General features: G+C 51.9%; 1 protein-coding gene across 1 annotated transcript in view; it reads right to left on the bottom strand.

Moving 5' to 3' along the window:
• WNT3 (Wnt family member 3) overlaps positions 1-19473 on the bottom strand; it is an 84194-nt gene that overhangs the window by 12330 nt on the left and 52391 nt on the right. Inside the window, 1 exon segment of the mRNA XM_034755896.1 lies at positions 12606-12847. Within this exon segment, the coding sequence (XP_034611787.1) occupies positions 12606-12847 (242 nt within the window).

The raw sequence follows: 19473 nt of genomic DNA on the forward strand, positions 1-19473 counted from the left end.
GAGGCACTGGCCGGCCCAGGTGTACATACATTCAGAGAAGCCTGGCCTGATGTGAACCTAGAGCAAGGCTACTGGTTAGGCATCGGCAGGAAGTGGAGAACATAGAATCATAGACTATCAGGGTTGGAAGGGTCCTCAAGAGGTCATCTAGTCCAACCCCCTGCTCAAAGCAGGACCAATCCCCACCTAAATCATCACATAGTTGTCCCCAGGGATTGGTGCCTGAGATCTGAAGGTGTTACATAGCAGGAAGATGCGGAGAGCTTTCCCAAAGGGTTCAAAATCAGTACCACAGGCCTGGATAGCGCAGTCTGTTAGGGGCTGGGTAAAGCTTCCCTATACCTGGGGGGCCCATAAGACAGCACATCCTACACACACACTACCTATGGTTCCCACCCAGCTGAGCCAGCCTCTAGGGAGGGTAGCTAGGGCTGTTCTGGGGCTCTGTCCCTGGTAGTTGATACACCCTCACTATCGCAGACTACTTCTCTAACCAGGCCGAGGCCCAGCCACTACCTGAGCAAGAAGCACAGACGTTTGCTGAGGTGTTTGTCTGCCAGTTCGGCACACCTCGCTCCTTGCACGCTGACCAAGGGGGAAACGGTTGTTATTTCCACAGCCTGGCCCCTTGAGCCACCAAATTGCTGTGACAAGGGGCCTGGTCTTGCTGCACATCCCGTTTCAATCTCTTCGTCACAGGAGGGTTTGGCACACACCATTCTAGAGAGCTAAAATCTGGTTTTAAAACCGTTTTCAGTATTGCTGTCCCAAAGGCTCATGGGTGTTACGCACCACTTGAAATAAACGTTGAGCAACTGAGGTCATGTGGGGGACAATTACAGAGCCAGGGTTTGAGCCCCAGGTGTGGGCAGACAAAAGTTATAAGACCCTATTGGTTTTGAAAAATGCTGGGTGAGGGGTTTCAGGGGGAGCTGGATCTTGGGATCTCCTTGTTCAACTGACCCCATTTCTGGGTCACTCACTCTGTCTAGCCCCCCCAGGAGGCACAGCAAATGTCACGACCATCCAAGTAAGCATGCAGATTTTAGAGTTTTAGAAGAGTCAGTCTTTAACCAGAAAGTGCTGGGCAGCCTTACCTAGAATGGAGCTGGTGCTCCAGTATAATATACCATTGTTACTTGTCTTACAGTAGTTCTGTAGAGCAGCACTCCCCACTGAGATCAGTGCCCCTTTGCCCCATCACTGGGCAAACCTATGAGAGAAGGCTTTACAAGTCCAACACCCAAAGGTGGGAGGAGAAACAGGCACAGAAATGGGATAGGCAAGGTCCAGAAAGGGACTTAGGTGTTGAACAGCCTCTTTAGTTTCATACATCCAATGTTTTTACTCTTATTTATCACACCTCCTGTTTTTGTCTCATCAGAAAAATTTACCTGCAAGGATTTAAAAAAAAAATTCCAGATCCTTGATCAAGATATTGAATACTATTGGGTCAAGAACAGATCTCAGTGGGACCCCGCTAAAAACTCCCCCACTGGATGATGATTCCCCATTTACAATTCCTTTTCAAGATCTATCATTTAGCCAGTTTTTAATATGTGCGATATTGATTTTGATAGTGCTACTATCTTAATTCTAATGTCAGCCATATTTAAATCAAATGTCACACAGAAGTTTGATATAACATCACCACGGTTACTCTTAGCAACCAAACTTGTCATCTCATCTGCCATCCTTTAATTCTTTACTCACTGCGTCCCATGTCAGGCTTTCCATGATGTGACCTTGTGTGGGGCTGGGGCCTCAGTGTCCTGTGCGCACCACACCCAGCCCAAGAGAACTCCCTTTCCAATGTCACCTTCAGGCTGATGCCGAGCAAGCCAGGGCCATCTGACATGCTCCCTGTTGCATGGAGATTTTGCTCCAAACCCATCTGGGGCTCAGTACTCATGCCTCAGCCCAACTAGTGTAAAAATCCTCCCGTCTACTCCGTTGATGCTGTCTCAGTAATGACAAGCTTGGCAGGTTATTGGGTGGCTCTAGATCAGACCTACGGTCCAGCGAGCCCAGTATCCTGCCACTGACGGTGGCCAGCACCAGTTGCCCCGAGAAAGGTTCAAAGCAGGGATGGTCTAACCTGCCCCCAGGAAAAGCTGCCTCCTCAGCCTCCAACAGTTGGTGGTTCTGGCTCTGAAGCACGAGGAGTGATAGCCCTTCCAAGACGCTTGATGCCCCTGCTGCAGAATCACCACGTGCACTAAAGGAGTAGACTTCGCCAGCAGTACAGGGCATGTGATACTCAGTTGAAGCAACATGCTCTAGGTGACAGATCAATGGACTGAGAATCAAGAGATCTGGGCTTTACTTCCAGCTCTGCCACTGATCTGCTGTGTAACTTTAGGCAAGCCGCTTTTCCTCACTGTGCCGCTGTCCCCTGCCATCCTTTTTCCTCCTTAGCTAGTCAGACTGTAAGCTCTTCTGGGCAGGGACTCTCACAACAGTGCCCTGGTCTGGGTTGGGGCCTCTAGCTGCTTCTGTACCACCAGTAATACATAAGCAGTTCTGATTCTATGCAGCAGACGAGAGCAGTGACGACAGCCCGCTAACACTTAGCCAATGCGTTATCCTACTTGGCACCTCTCTAGTGCTCCCCACCAGGGCTCTCCACACTATGCTTGCAGCTGCGAAGAATGCAGAAAAAAGGCACCCTAGCAAGGAAGCCGGCCGTGACTCAGAGGTTGAGATTTTGCGTGTATGACACTATGCAGCACAAAACAGAAAAAATAAATGGTTTGTAAAAGTCAGACAAGCATCAGATGCAAAGACAAAGCAGCGGCACCCAAACAAAAAGGAAGTTTGAATGCCAAATAGACAGTGGGGCATGTTCCAGGGCAGGCCTGGCGTCAGGGCGCTCCCATGGCACGTTCCAGGCCTGGCGTCAGGGCGCTTCCATGGCACGTTCCAGGCCTGGCGTCAGGGCGCTCCCGTGACACGTTCCAGGCCTGGCGTCAGGGCGCTCCTGTGACACGTTCCAGGCCTGGCGTCAGTGCGCTCACATGGCACGTTCCAGGCCTGGTGTCAGAGTGCTCAAGTGGCACGTTCCAGGGCAAAACTGCTCAGTTTTTCATCGTGTCTATCACAAGTTAATAGAGATTGTGAGGCAGACACCTCCTCTCAAAATCACAATTGCTCAATATGCCCATGGGCCCTACAGCAGTTATTACATGGAAAAGTGACACTAACAAAGTGCTGAGTGTATGTTAGTTCATGTTTCAATAAACCGTAGCAGAGGGAAGCAAGGAGGTGGTGGCAGAACTGCGTGATTTGCAGAGAACTGGCTGGTCACTGTTGGGAACCTCGGCCCTTGTGGATTGAGCCCTGGATTTTAGGTGCTCAGCTCCTAAATTCTAATCCGAACTGTGAAGCGGGTGCCTCCTCTAGCCTTAGGCAAGTCGTGCCACCCACCTGTGCCTCAGTTTCCCTTACAGTTTAAGGGGGATGATAGTGACTCACTTTGTGGTGGGGCAGTGAGAACTGATGAGATCATTTGATTAGCCTTGTGGAAAGCTTTCTGAGTACACAGAACAAAAAACTTTTTATCAAACCATGTTTTAATCCTAGTGAACAGCGGGTCTCGAACCATAGTGCTGTTATGGCAAGAGTCAGTCAATAGATGTCGCTGTTCTACCTAGTCTTACTTTTAGTTCTTTTTCTTGGTTTGTGAGCAAGTGTTTAGTCTTTGAAGAAATGCTGTTGTGTTGTAAGTTTTGTTCTGTGGTTGACCCTTGGAAGAAACTCTGGCAGACAGCAGAGTTTGTTCTCTGCTTTTTTCTCTATATTTGGGGCAATTCTGGGTACAGAGTAGCTTCATGGGGACTGGGCATTGATATGCGGTCTGGGATTTCTGGAAGAGGGGGTGTACTGCATGCTGTTTGGGACCATTTCTGTCCCAAGACTGGTGCATATGTGTAAATAAAGCAATTTACACTAGGAATATTCCCAGACTCCATGCCCCTGATTTGTCCACCATTGGGAAGCCAACCAGCAAGGCTCCAGATTTGTACTACCTCTCGGCAGAGGGGCACCAGTATTAATAAAAGTCACTTTGCTCCTGTGGGTCACAGAAGTCAGATTCTAGCTTATGCTGTGGGTCTAGACTGTGGTCCAGCAATTCAGTTCATTGTCTAGTATTCTATCCAGGCCAGTTGGAAAGTCTCGGTGGTATTTTCAAAGTGGCCAGCTTTGCTCTACTTCTGCTCCCACACGGTCAGTGGAATTTTTACCGGTGGCTTCACTGGGACCAGAATTAGGCTAATGCTAAGTGGTTTTTGGAATTCCATATCCCTAGTGATGGGATTTTCCCCAACTCCCTTGGAGAGACTATTTCAGCCTTTTAACTCTCACTATTTGGCCCTATTGACATTGGGAAGAAAATGGTGCTTGAGTCGCGTCTCCCACTCCACTAACTCCTAACTTGGTTTATCTGGCAGATGAGTCAAAGGGTTCTGAAATCATTTCCCAAGCTAGCTTCATGTAGGGGTGCTAAACCATTATTTGCAAACACATCCCTCCGTTTAGGCTGGGCATTCTCCTTTTTACCATCCTGCACAGAGAATAGGTGACAATCCCCTTAGGAACCAGTGTTTTAATCCAGTCTAGAGTTAGGCTAAGCAATGGTTCCTCAGCATTGTTATGTGTACGCTGGACCCGGCCCTACATGCAGAACCAGATGGTCCCAGCCTGAAAGACAAAGGATGCATGTGGGAGAGAGACACAGCAAGGTGAAGTGACCTGCTCACAGTTAGCCAGACAGTCATTTGACAAAGGTCTCACACCCAGTCCAGGGCCTTCTCGGGCATCTTGCTGCCTCTCAGCTTCAGAAAGAGATTTTTTCTGTCCACAAAGGCAGAAGGAAACATGAGTGAGCATTAAACATAGTGATTCTGCAGTGTAGACAGGACTCATGCTGGAGCAGGTCCTAACGTTCTCACCCCAATATAAAAATCAGCCTAAAGGCCACCTACACTGCTCTCCCCACCAGGGCATGGGCCGGGGTTACAAAACTGTGCACCATGGTTAAATGTTGTGGTGTAGGTGGGACCGTGTCCACCTGTGTGTGTACAGCCCCTAGCACAGGACTGCCTCAGGCCTCACTGAGCCTTTGGGTGCTAGGGTAAAAATACAATTAATACATGAACTCTAGTGGGACCCATAAATGCCACCATAACATAAATAGTTAATAACTGCACCCACTGAGTGGGTCATTGTATCTTGCAGACAGGGCCCTTCGCACGGGGCAGAAACACGGGCCTATGGAGTGGAAGCAGGCTACCTTGGTTTGAGTGATCATGAGCTAATTCAGTTAAAACGAAATGGAAGGATAAACACAAATAGGTCTGCTACTAGGGGACTGGATTTCCAAACGGCAACCGTTAAAAAATTCAGGGAATTAGTTAGGGAAGTGGACTGGACTGAAGAACTCAAGGATCTGAATGTGAAGGAGGCTTGGAATTAAAGTCAAAGTTGCAGAAGCTGTCTGAAGCCTGCATCCCAAGCAAGGGGGAAAAATGTGTAGGGAAGGGTTCAGTCCAAACTGGACAAGCAACAGAGCAAGTATTTCAAACAGGTGTTGAAGAGAAAGCAGAAAGCCTACAAGGAATGGAAGATGGGATGGATCAGCAAGGAAACCTTTCTTGGAGGTCAGAAAATGCAGGGGAAAGTGAGAACTGCCCAAAGCCAAGCAGAGTTGGACCTTGCAAAGGAAATTAAAACCAACAGTAAAAGGTTCTTTAGCCATATAAATAAAAAGAAAGAAGAAGTGGGACCACTAAGCACTGAGAATGGGGCAGAGATTAAAGATAATCTAGGCCAGGCCCAACATCTAAACAAATACTTTACTGAGTTTATAAGAAGGGGAATGAGGAGCTGAGGGATAGTAGCCGGGAGGCTAATGGAAATGAGGACATGGCAGTAGAAATGACCACATCCGAGGTAGAAGTCAAACTCAAACAGCTTCATGGTGAAAAATCAGGGGGCCCAATTAATCTCCATCCAAGAATATTAAAGGAACTGGCTTGTGAAATTGCTGGCCCATTAGCAAGGGTTTTTAATGAATCTGTAAACTTGGGAGTCATGTATCAGAGGGGTAGCCATGTTCGTCTGTAGCCACAACTGCACCCTATGACTGGAGAATTGCTAACATAGAACCTCTTTTTAAGAAAGAGGGAAAAAGTGATCAGGGAAACTACAGGCCCATTAGTTTGATCTCAATTGTACGCAAGGTCTTGGAACGAATTTTGAAAGCAAAAGTAGTTTTAAGGACATAGAGATAAATGATAATTGGGATAAAATTCAGCCTGGATTTATAAAAGGTAGATTGTGCCAGACCAACCTGATCTCCTTCTTTGAGACGATAACTAATTTTTTTAGACAAAGGGAATGTCTAAAGGTCTAATCTACCTGGCTTTCAGTAATGCAGGTAGATTAGATCTATTCCACATGGGAAATTATTAGTTAAATTGGAGAAGATGTGGATTAATATGCGAATTGAGAGGTGGATAAGGAACTGGTTAAAAGAGAGACTACAACGGGTCGTACTGACAGGTGAACTGTCAGGTGGGAGGGCTGTTACAAGTGGAGTTCCTCAGGGACTGTTCTTGGTACCAACCTTATTTACCATTTTCATTAATGACCTCTGCACAAAAAGTGGGAGTGTGCTAGGGTGACCAGACAGCAAGTGTGAAAAATCGGGACAGGGGGTGGAGGGTAATAGGAGCCTATATAAGAAAAAGACCCAAAAATCAGGACTGTCCCTATAAAATCGGGACATCTGGTCACCCTAGAGTGTGCTAATAAAATTTGCAGATGACACAAAATTGGGAGGTATTGCCAATACACAGGGCCGGCTCCAGGCACCAGCCGACCAAGCATGTGCTTGGGGCGGCACCTTAGAAGGGGCGGCCAATGTTGGGGTGGCGGAGGGCTCTCGCGGTGTTTTTTTTTTTGTTCAGCGGGGCGGCGCTCAAGGGATTTTTTTTGTTTTTGCTTTTTGTTTCGGCCGGGCAGCGCGGGGGGTGTTTTGGCGGCGCGGCGCGGCACTAGGGGAGGCGGCGCGGCCCAGCGCTCCAGGGGTTTGGGCGGCGTGGTGCGGCGCGGTGCTTGGGGGGGGGGGTGGGGCGAGCCTGGGGCGGCGTGGCGCTGGGGGGGTTTGGCCAGCCCACCGCGGCGCTCTGGGGGTTTGGGCGTGCAGCGCAGTGTGGCGCTCAGGCTGGGGGTTGGGCGGCGCGGCGCTCTGGGGGTTTGGGCGGCGCAGTGCGGTGCTCGGGGTGGGGTTGGGCGGCGCGGCGCTCCGGGGGTTTGGCCGGCCCGGCGCGGGGCTGGGGGGGGGGGGGGGGTGGGGAGGCCGGGGGGGGGGGCGGGGGGGGGGGGGGGGGGGGGGGGGTTAGGGCGGGGCGGCGCTCTTCTTTTTTGCCTGGGGCGGCAAAAAAGTTAGAGCCGACCCTGCCAATACAGAGGGGGACTGGAATATCATACAAAAAAATCTGGATGACATTGAAAACTGGAGTTTATAGAAATGGGATGATATTTAATTGTGCGAAGTCCAAGGTCATGCACTTAGGGACTAATAACAAGAATTTTTGCTATAACCTGGGAACATATCAGTTGAAAGTGACAAAGAAGGAGAAAGATTTGGGTATATTGGTTGATGGCAGGATGACTGTGATGTGGCCATGAAAAGGTTAATGCAGTCCTAGGATGTACCAGGCGAGGTATTTCCAGTAGAGATAGGAAAGTGTTATTTCTATTGTACAAGCCACTGGTGAGACCTCATCTGGAACACTGTGTGCAGTTCTGGTCTCCCATGTGTGAGAAAGATGAATTCAGACTGGGACAGGTGCAGAGAAGGGCTACTAGGATGATCCGAGGAATGGAAAACCTACCTTAGGAGAGGAGACTCCAAGAGCTTGGCTTGTTTAGCCTAACCAGACAAAGACTGAGGGGAGATCTGATCACTCTCTAGAAATACATCAGAGGGCTACACACCAGGGAGGGAGAGGAATTATTTAAGTTAAGCGCCAATGTTGGCACAAGAACAAAGAGCTAAAAACTGGCCATCAGCAAGCTTAAGTTTGAAACTAGGCGAAGGTTTCTACCCATCAGAGGAGTGAAGTTTTGGAACAGCCTCCCAAGGGGAGCAGTGGGGGCAAAAACCTGGGTTCAAGACTGACCTTGATACATTTATGGAGGGGATGGTCGGATGAGGTTGTCTACAATGGCATATGGCCTGTCTGCAACTTCTCATAGTAAATATCTCCAATGGCTGGTGATGAGACACTAGATGCAGGGAGCTCTGAGTTACTACAGAGAATTCTTTCCCACGTGTCTGGCTGCTGGGTCTCGCCCACATGCTCAGGGTTTAACTGATCGCCATATTTGGGGTCGGGAAGGAATTTTCCCCTACATCAGATTGGCAGAGACCCTGGGCGTTTTTATTTTGTTTTTTGTTTCACCTTCCTCTGCAGCATGGGGCACGGGTCACTTGCAGGTTTAAACTAGTGTAAATGGTGGATTCTCTGTAACTTGAAGCCTTTAAATTATGGTTTGAGGACTCCAGTAACTCAGCCAGAGGTTAGAGTCTGCCACAGGGGTGGGTGGGAGGGTGAGGTTCTGTGGCCTGTGACATGCAGGAGGTTGGTTGGATGATCACAATGGTCCCTTCTGGCCTTCAGTCTATGTAATCGAGTCAGGGACACCTGGGTTGTACCTGAATCCTCTGACTCATTTAACTAGTCTCAATGGTACCTAAAATGATTCCTTAATATTTTTTCTTGCATGTCTGGCTAGGAAGGAGACGTGGTAGAACTCAGCTGGGTTACATTTTATTTAAATGTAGACATGACCTTACGGTGACCAGCAAAAGGGAAATCTGCCTTGTGCCTTCTCAGGGGGACTGATGTCTGAGACCTTTGGTTCAGAGAGAGAGAAGGGTTTGCTCTACGCTTCCCCCCGACCCCAGTCAGCTTTTGTCTAACCCGTGTTTGCTAAATACAATCCTGCCAGTCAGGCTAGGAAATCCCGATTGATGACTCTCCGCCATCCCTGCAACCCTTACCTCTATGGACGACCAGAGCATCAGCAGGCTTATTGCACCAGATCCGACAGTGCAAGCTGAGTGAGGGGGCAGGAATTTGTATTTCGATGATTTGTAACTGTAACTCACCAGCTAAGGAAAGAAGCTGGCCAGTCTGGAATGGGATTCAGGAGACAGGGTCATTTTCTGCCCCTGCTACAGCCTTCCTGCGTGACCCTGGGTGAGTCACTTAGTACTTGCTCCGAAGTCGACAGGTGGCTCTGCTGCACATGGAGATATTAGTACTGAGCCCTGTCCCAGGCGTGCTGAGAGGGGCTCAGCCTACAGGGATAAGGCCATGTCAGTTCTGAGAGGGAAACCCGAGGGAGAAAAGCTCCCTGGGGTTAAAGATTCCACATGCCTGCCCCTGGGCCAAAGGGCCAAGAGAGCTTCCACTGTGCACATGAATCATCCCAGGAGACCTCCCGCTGGAACAAGGAAGAACAAACTTGGCATTCCTGCTATTCCAAAGGGAAAAAGCAAGCCGGAAAGTGTCAGCTTACTTAAAGGCTGTCTCTAGCCATCCCTCAGGGGAAAAAGTGGAGAGCACAAACCTTATAGATGTCAAGTATCAGAGGGGAGCCGTGTTAGTCTGGATCTGTAAAAAGCGACAGAGTCCTGTGGCACCTTACAGACTAACAGACGTATTGGAGCATAAGCTTTCGTGGGTGAATACTCACTTCATCAGGATGCATCCGACGAAGTGGGTATTCACCCACGAATGCTCATGCTCCAATACGTCTGTTAGTCTATAAGGTGCCACAGGCCTAATCGATGTTGTTTACTTTTCAGGTCATGTTTAAACCAGTGCAACATCCCCAGCTAGAACAAGCTCCTGCCAAACAAGTAACTGCTTTAAACTTGGGAGTGTCAGAGCCATGCACATTTCTTGTCCATGGCCAGGGACTGCACGTTAACCCACAGTCAGAACATGCTTTCTGTATATACCGGCAAGAACAAGCCATGCTCGATCACAGCCAGGTTTACTCCGGCTTGTTTTTGTCCTGCAGCCCCAGAGCCAGTTTGGCAGGAGCCATGTTCAACCCCAGCAGGTCGATGGGGGAGTGAGGAGAGGCTCTGGGATGGGGAAGGCCTGGCGCTATGAATGAATCACTTGAAAATCTCCACTAGGGCTGCACAAGGCATCGGGGAGAAATTTCCCAGCAGTGAAATGAGCAAGCGAAGTTCCCAGAACCAGGGAGGGGTCGGGAGGGAGGATTAGCGAGCGCTTGACAGTGCACCACTGCGACTGTCTCCCAGCCAGGCCCGTTACCTGCTGGGCCACTCAATTTCCCATTGTTCCCTTGGTGTCACACTGTATTACCAGCATAATGCGGAATGTTTCCGCCGTCCAACGTCCCCCCAGCCCAGAGCGCTGGCATTCCCCGAGACCCCGCGTAGCAACGGGACAGTGTCCCCGGCCTGCCGGCCCCGGCCAGTCCTGCCAGCCCGGCTGGGAAAGCCCTATTGATGGCTCTCCCCATCCCCCACCCCCAGAGCAGAATGGCTAAAGGGCGTGTGAATGGTGCAGCACGGTAGCGCTGGGCCGTATCACTCACCCTGCTCACAGTAGGGGAGGCAGCTTAGCTCTTTCTCATCGGTATAAGCTTATTTTGCTCTCTCCCTCTCTCTTTTCTCTCCCCCTCCTCTTAAGTCTCTGGAGCTGATATTGAGATAGCCCCAGGCCCCCTGATCCCATCCTATACACCCCTGTTTAGATGCAAATGACTGCGAGTGGCATGGCTGAGAAAAGCCACGGGGTTATCTTGGTGCTATTGGCCTTTTCGCAGCTCGGGCCATGGGCTCTGTGCTCCTCTCCCTCAGCCAGAAGCACCAGGACGCCACGGTGCCCTGACTCCAGGCCCCTTCCACTGCATCTGGCCCCCTTTCTGCTCCTCACAGCCTGGCATTGCCTGTCCTTGCTAGCATGGGCTCTGGGGCTGCCTGGGGTAAGTGGGACCCTGGGGCCGGGGAATTACTGAGTGCACAGAGGGGGCAGGGAGCAAATCCAGCCCCTGGCAAGGGGTGGCTGGGAGAAAAGCAGCCAGAGTTTCCACACAGGGCAGCGGAGGGGCCGGGGACGAGGCTGGGGGGGTGAGTCCGACCCACAGTGTGTCAAATTCCAAATGCCCTCCAGCTACGGTCTCAGCTGGTTCCAAATAATCCTTTGGCCTTTCCTGGCACTGGCATCAGCCTCCCTCATCAACATTACTGAAGCCTCCCAGCCTCTCTGAGGTCAGGAAGCATGAACTGTCCTGATTTCACAGATGGGGAAACTGAGGCACCGAAAGGGAAATGACTTCTTCAAAGGCTGTGCAACAAATCAGTGGCAGAGCCGGGAATGGGTTGCAGGAGCTCTGACTCCTTAGTCCTCTGTTTCAATGCCCAGATCCGTTGTCTTCTCAGAAGCAACCTGATGAGGGGTTCTAGTCTTTGTGGGTAGGGGGGTGCCTCACATCCCTGCTATTAACAGAGGCCTGACAGGGGCCCAGCTCAGCCCAGAGGGAGTTTTGACACAGAGAGGGGAGATGAAATAAGCAGCGTCCATGAAGGGGTCCTGCAGACCTTGCGGCCTGTGGGCTCTGGCGGCTTGTCTCAGGCAGCACCTGTGTGTGGCTGGGGCAGACCCTGCCCTAGGACAGGCCTGGGAGTCCGAGCCAGAGGGACTGAGGCATGTAGTGTTAGGATCTGCACCTCTGACCAAAATAAGGCAGCAGCTGTAGGACCCCCATGGGTCTGGCCAGGCTGCAGTTTCCCCTTGCTGTCACTCCAGCCCAGGGGCCAGGTCTGCAGGCCTGGGGGAGGACACGGGGTGTAGACTTTCCTCCTCCTCCTCCCCACAAAGCCGCTTTCACAGAGTGCACTCGCCAGGGCACGGTCAGGGCCAAGCCCACTGAGCCTCCCGCTCTCCTGTCATGCCTGGGGCCAGAGGGCTGGGCCGGCCCTGGAGCCGTGGGCCTGCGTGGGAGGAGCTGGGCTGTGTTCGCTGACTCCCTTGGCAAGGCCGAGGACACCCTGCCCCAAAGACTCACACGTGGCAGGGGTTTTGGGGGGAGGGGGAGGATTTCTGATCCTAGTTGCAAACTGTCACCAAGGCAAACTCTCCCTAGTGGTGAGGACTTGTCTGCCGAGAGCTGCTGTCATGAGCAGCCCTTCCCTCTACACAGCCCAGCCAGACCATGCAGCAAGGCCTGGGACCGATGTAAGCACAGGCAGCAATACCAGATCCCTGTGCATCTGCATTGGAGCAGACGAGCTTTGCAGCCCCCCCCCCCAATGCAGGGGCTGGGTGACCGTGGGTACGTCTCATCCCGTCTCTGTGCCTCTGTCTCCCCCCACCCCTGTGAGCTCCTTGGGCAGGGTCTGTTCGGCGCCCGGCACGACGGGCCCTGATCTCAGCTTGCGTCTCTGCGTGGTCCTGGAATGCAGCTAAATGAAAGAATCGCCCCCCCCCCCCCCCCCCCCGAGCCTGGCAGCCTTGTTGCCTGGCGGAGCGGCTGCGTGGGCCCCTTACCTTTGTCCAGGACTGGCCCGAAGATGGCCAGGCTGTCGTCGATGGTGGTGCAGTTCCAGCGCCGGCCTCGGAACTGGTGCTGACACTCCTGGATCCCCAGCTTCACCCCCTCGGCCACGCTGGGCATGATTTCAATATAGTTCCGGCAGAAGCGGAGCTGCTTGGGGACCAGCCCGGGGATGGAGCCGCACAGGATGGGCTGGGACCCCAGCGAGGTGTATTGCTGGCCTAACGCGAGGGACCTAGGAGGGGAAACAGAGAACACGTGAATTGGTGCCACCACAGGAAGAAACCAGCTGGAATCCCCCTCCACCGACCCCGACACCGCTTCCCAGGGGAGGCTCTAGGGCCTCACCAAACTTTCATTCAACTCACTGTACGTTTTAGAGAGGTGGCAAATACCAGTAACTAGGCAAACTGGACAGGTGTCCTGGGCAACGGCCCTGCTCTGAGAAGTGCTGGGGGCCCCCCAGGCTGCTATGGGCCGGGTGCAATGAGTGGCCAGGACGGCAGAGAAAGGTGAAGTCACTCGCACGCTGTCACAAGGGTTAGCGGAAGCAGCATGGCTCAGTGGCCAGGGTGCTGGCCAAGCTCGCTCCTGCCTGGCTCGGCTATTGCTTCGCCGTGTGACCTGGGCTGAGGCCGGCCCCCTCCCCTGCCTTGCCTAGTCAGACCGTGTCTCACGAAGCGCCCAGTGCAAGTGGGTTACGAGCTCGGCCGGCGGGGTTGAGCTGCTGCAGATCAGTGCCAGAGCTGGGCTAGGCCTAGGAGCCCTCATTCCATGTGCTAACAGCCTGGCCCCTTGATTTGATTCAGTCAGCTACCCTGCGAGCTGGGATTGCCCAGTGGGATCTGTCTGTTCGCACCAACAGAGCTGGACCTCCTGGAGAATTCCCAGTGGAGCAGCCGCAGCCCCCACCCGCCATTGGTTCTGTGTGTTGGGGCAGGCCCAGGAAGAGGGCTCTGGGGCTGGGGGATCAGCATTGCCCTTGTTCCCTTTTGGGTTGGGGGGTGGGTTGAGAGGAACCCCTAAGGGAAAGGTGCAGAATGAAGCAGGCACCCCCGGCTGGAATCACTTTATGGGTGGGAGTAGGGTGGGAGGGCAGCTGTCATCCCAATGTCCACACAGCAACCGCTTCACCCACTACTGCAAAGCATCCACCCCTGGCAGGAAGGCAGCTGCTGACCCTCCTAAGGATCAAACGTGGATGATGGATGGATTAAACAGGAATCGAAGGGCTGCAGGTCTAAGGAAGGGACTAGAGATGAGAACAACTGGGGCCAGTGAGTTGAATTTTTCTGTGACACAGATGGATGAGACAGGGTCTTTCCAAGTATGCTACTAGCTGGGCATTGGCCCTGGAAAAGGACCCTGACTGACACTGCTGGAGCCTGCATCCACTCCCAGACACTGGGGAAGACCAGTGTTCTCCTGCTGGTCAGAGCCAGATGTGGAGCGGGCAGCAGCAATATACACTGCCCTGGCATGTCCTAGAATGCCCAAATCCTGCCCCGCAGCCGCCTGCCTGTTCCAGACCTGGCCTCACTGGGGCGGGACGTTCCAGGGCGTGGCAGAGCCATGAGTGTCTGTGTTCAGGGCCCAGGCAGAGCTCACAGCATGAGGCTGTTGCTGCAGAAGGTAGCAGCTTTTGACAAGTGCTCGGCTCCAGTGGCTTGGTGCCAACGGGACCATGCCTTGAACGCAGGCACCATAGACTAGGGCTGACGGTCGTGCAGGACAGAGCCCCAAAGTCCACGGCTGATGCTGCAGCCGTGGGCAGAGTGCGAGGCCAGAGACATTGGGCGGACATGCCGCACGCCCCGTTCTTACATCCACAGTGCCCAGCTAATGCACACGCCCTGGAAGCACCAGCCACCCCATCCTGTGAGTTAACCGCAGCCTTGGGTTCTATGAGCAGATGTGGCTGAACCCTGCCGGGGGGGAGGGCAAGGATCCAGTTTAATGCTCCGTAGTCACTCAGCAGTCAGAGGGCCTCTTTCTACCGCTTCTCATGTTCTAAGCCCTCCCCTGCCAATGAGAGACCACAGAGCTGGAGTTGCTGGGCCTACCGCACGCCACCCTCATGGACCCCAGCCACCCCAAGCATGTTACAAGCCCTGAGTCTGACAGCTGGGTGCAAATCTTGGGTCCGGGTCAGGCTGACCTGCTGGCTGGTGTCCCTATTTCTCCCCACCGTGGTCGGGAAGCCCCAGGTATTGCTGGCTGCTCTCTCCTCCCAACTCCAACCCACAGCCCAGTGTTTCTAGGTTGGAAATCATCCCTAATCTCTGGTCCCAGCAGCAGTGCGGGGCACAAAGGTCTGCTCCAGGCGTCCCCAAACCCCTTGGTGTCAGGTGCATTGTGTGGCGGGGTCAGAAAGTGTCGCTGTGGGAGGGACGAGCTGAACTGCTGGTGCAGAATGAGCGAGATTCCAACCTACTGCAGGCACGCAATGTCCCTGCAACCACTTCCTTGGGTGACCCCCAGGCCTGGTCCCCACTGACCCTATAGAAGAGGTTGCAATGTCTATCCATTAGAAGATGCAATAACGTAGTACTTGTTATGAACGCGGCATAGATTCCAGGGTGGAACTCATAACATGCAGCTCCTAACAGAAGGCAGAAGAAAAAGAGTGTTGTCTGATTTAGCGTGGCTCACAAGATTTGGTGGTGTTAGGAAAAGTTCAGCCGTCATTAAAAAAGCTGTACATCTCTGTGGGATACGTTGCAGCGGTCAGAGCTGGAGCTTAATCCAGATGTTGACGTCCACTGCAGCAGTGCAAGCGAAGGAACAGCTGCGGAAATGGAAAGCGGTCAAAAGAGAGGAAGCTTTCACCACACACACAGAATAAAGGCAAACACAGCAGTGCTCTGCAAGGACGGGCAAGCAAAGCCTGTACTACAGGGACAACAAAACCAGGGAAAAGGCAAGTGGGCAGTCCATGATGCCACAGGCGCTTATTGCAAGAAGATAAATCGTTTTGTAAAGAGCGCTGGAAACAGCCCTGTAACGTACACTGGGTGGGGAGTGACAATGGCACAGATAGTCTGAGGCACCAAGCACTGTGCTGGGGCTGTGAAGAGCAAAGGAGAAAAGTGGCTTGCACAACTAAACCGTCTAGCATCACCCAGGCCCCCAGCGAAGACAGAGGCTCTGCCTGCCCCAGAATGAGCTGCACAGATCACTGCAAAATTGTACAAGAGAAATTCTCCAAACTGCTGAAACAACTCCCAGCTAAAATCCAACAGTGGCCAATTAGAGCCCGGCGTGGGATGGGGCCCGCTGACATGTCCATGCAAGGGCAAGCCCCACAAACTAGACTTTGAAATAATTGCAACCCCGCGTGCCTCTGCGCTCAGCGGACTGAGGGAAAGGCAGGCTTTTGCAGGTGGCAGATGATGCAGTGCTATACAGTGCAATAGACAGCCCCAGTCATAGCCAAAGGGACAAATACTCAAAATGGCCTTCCTGGAGAACATCAGTGGAAATCAACCTGGAGGTGACATCACCACCACAAGCACCATGCAGGGTAGCAGCTCCTTGGAAGGACAAATCACCTCCCCACTCCTGCTCACTACCCCCCTGTATAGCCATTCGAGAATGGCATTAGCTATGTTTTCCACAGCCTCGCACTGGGAGCTCATGTTCAATTATTTGTCTGCTGTGACCCCTCTGTCCTCAGAGTCCCTGCGTTCTGGGATACAGGGCCCCCATTCGGTAGGGCTGACCTGCATTGCTTTTGCTAGATTATAACTTTGCATTTGGCTGTATTAAAATGCATTTTGTTTAAATGAGCCCAGCAAACCAAACAACTGAGATGGGTCTGTGTGACTGCCCTGTTCTCACCCTTATTTACCACTCGCTTGGCCAATCTTTGCATTATTCACAATATTTATCAGCCGTGATTTCTTTATATTTACTTCCAGGTCATTGGTAAAAATGTTGAATAGTGTTAGGCCCATTTGATGATGATTCCCCATGAACAACTACATTTTGAGTGCCGTCAATTAGCCAGGTCCTAATCCACTTAGTATGTGCTTTATTGATACTGTGTAGTGCTAGTTTTTAATCAAAATCCGATGCCTTACAAAAGTCTAATTATATTACATCTCCTCAGCTACCTTTATCAACCAAACCTGTGATCTCATCCGAGAATGAAATCAGGTTTGTTTGACAAGACCGATTTTCCATAAAACCATGTGATTGGGTGGCAATAACTATGAAATGAGTCCACTTTGTCGCAATCCTCATGCCTTGTTAAAGCAATGCCAAAGAATGAGCTGGTTACAGAGATAATGGGATGCAATTCTCTGGCCTGGGTTATGCCGGAGCTCACACTAGATGATCCTAACGGTCCCTTCAGGCCTTGGAATCTAGCAGCACAGAAATCTTCTGAGTCAAAGAGCAACGTAAGGGACTCCAAATAAAAACCACACAAAGCAGACACACGAGCAAGCTGACTTAAAAGACTATTCAATGAAACTTAATTAATGAACTTAAAAGCCTATTAAATGAAATTAGTCAGTTTCCATTATAGGAAGGGAGTTGTTACAAGAGTTCTATAATAGACATGTCTGCACACATGTAAATGGGTAACAAAAAGAGCACCATATTTGGGGTTATAAGAATACGTATAGCATTGTCTACGTTAGTCGATTCATTCAGGTGCTAGTATATATGGCTAATGGCTTCTGGTGGGCAGCTCTTCTTGTGCCTTGGCTTCCACCCCAGCATCTGGGCCTATTTCCTGTATGTTCTGCTCGACTGTGGAAGAAGCAGTGGCGTGCCGTGAGCTGAAAGCAGGACCAGAGGATTTTAGGGCTGGTGCCTTTTCCAGTGTAGACTCGTGGATAGGGTATTAGATTGGTATTCAGTGGATCTGAGTGTTAGTCCCAGTTTGGCCACTGATCTGCTGTGATGTCTGGGGCACATCCATTCCCTCGCTGTGCTCGCGTTCATCTCCCCGTCTGTCAGACCGCGAGATCTTTGGGGCAGGCGCTGTGTGTTTTGTACAGTCCCTGATGCAATAGGGCCTGACTCTGCAGGAGTCTCGTGGTGAAAGACAAGGTATCTAAATGTAAGAGCAATGCAGAAGCACATGTGTGAGGAGCATGAGTATTAGACTTATGAGTTCAGGCCCTGCTCTTTCCAGGTCAGGATGAAAACGGCATTGAGCTGAGAGGACTAAAGCGGTTCCAGGGAAGGTGACATTCGGAAGGAGCAGTGGGATCTGTCAGTGAGGGTCTCTGGCAGAACGAAACTCATGAGCCGGAATTATTTTTTCTATTTCAGAATTACACACTTTATAAAATTAGGATCAGATTTACAGACGTATTAATCTTGATTTGCTGATGTGTGACAGGTGTGTGCATGTGTAACTCCAGGTTTATGTGCAGCAAGACCTGCACTCCCGTACAAGGGCACACACAGTTGTTCAAATCTGGCCTAGGCTATTTTAGTGGAAGAAATATGAAGTACCGGCTGCTTTCTCCATTAGTGCACCTCAACGCATCTCACTCCTGAACTGCCGCACCCCAATATTTCTGTCCTGGGACTAATCAGCGCAGAGATCCTCCACTGTCTTCAAGCCCATTGCCTGGGAAATCTCGGGCTAGATCCACAAAGGGACATCGCCAGGCTAGAGCCATTCTCGTGCTCACTCACTCTGGCCCAATGTTTCTTTTGTTATTTACCCTCAAGGACCCTCATGCCTATGTGTCTTTGGGAATCTAGCCTTCATCTAGAGCAGTCTGCATGGGGGGGGCAAGGGGGTGTCTCGCAAGCTCTCCTGTTGAAGCTGCTCCACTTTGTATAAAGATTCATTGGTCTTGGATCCCCACCTCTCCAAGCCACAGAGTCCTTCTCAGCCCCTAGAATAATAGAATCATAGAATATCAGGGTTGGAAGGGACCTCAAGAGGTCATCTAGTCCAACCCCCTTCTCAAAGCAGGACCAATCCCCAACTAAATCATCCCAGCCAGGGCTTTGTCTAGTCCTCTCTGGGTACTTAACATAGCCCAGGGCGGGGGCACTCACCTAGACTGGCATCTGGGTCTGGTGCCTGCCGGGGCATGTCCAAACACAGGCTCACCTGCCTGGGCTTCAGACTTTATCCCGAAGCCGGCCATTCCAGCATCCTGCACTCTCCCCCCATGTTGTGTGTGGTCGGCTGTCACAGCCGCGAAATGGCACAGCCAGCTCTCCCGGCTGGCTGCGGGAATCGCTTTTACCTTTGAGTGCCTGTGTGTGAGAAGATGGGCATGCGAGGTGTGGGTGAGAGATGAGGGCTTTGGTTGCATGGAGGTGGGCACGGGAAATGTGTGTGTGTAGGGGGAGGGACAGTGAGTTCATGAGTGTGTAAGGAATGGTGGCCCAGACCAGAGGAAATCCTGTAAATCCCTTTGGAAGAGCTGACGCTCTCCGGCGAGCCAGCGACTCCCTTTGCTCCGATCCTAGCGAGCTAGTTGCAGGGGCAGGAAGTCAGTCCCAGTACTAGTTTGGGGTGACCAGGCAGGATGACTGTGGGCTGGGTGCCCTGCACCCAACAGGATATTCCATAGCCACCTGGGGCCAAGTTTCCAAAACCTCACAGGAAATCTTCACTCCCAGACTCTCCCACTGCCATCACCGGCAGAAAGATTTCAAGGCAGGAACCATTCTCCGCCTGGGCAGAGGTGTTGGGGGGTCTCACCTACACCTGTTTTGGTCTCCCCATGAATGCCCTTGCCAGGGAGTTGCAGGGCTACAGCACCAATCCACAGGCACCATCTGGCCTGCGCCTTGACCAGAGTGGGGAAGAGACGTCATTGCGTTGGCCTCACAGTACTGGTTTCACTGACTGGAGTCCTTCCCAAGCCCTAACCCCTA

Source organism: Trachemys scripta, chromosome 23, assembly GCF_013100865.1.
Source record: "Trachemys scripta elegans isolate TJP31775 chromosome 23, CAS_Tse_1.0, whole genome shotgun sequence".
Lineage (NCBI taxonomy): Eukaryota > Metazoa > Chordata > Testudines > Emydidae > Trachemys > Trachemys scripta.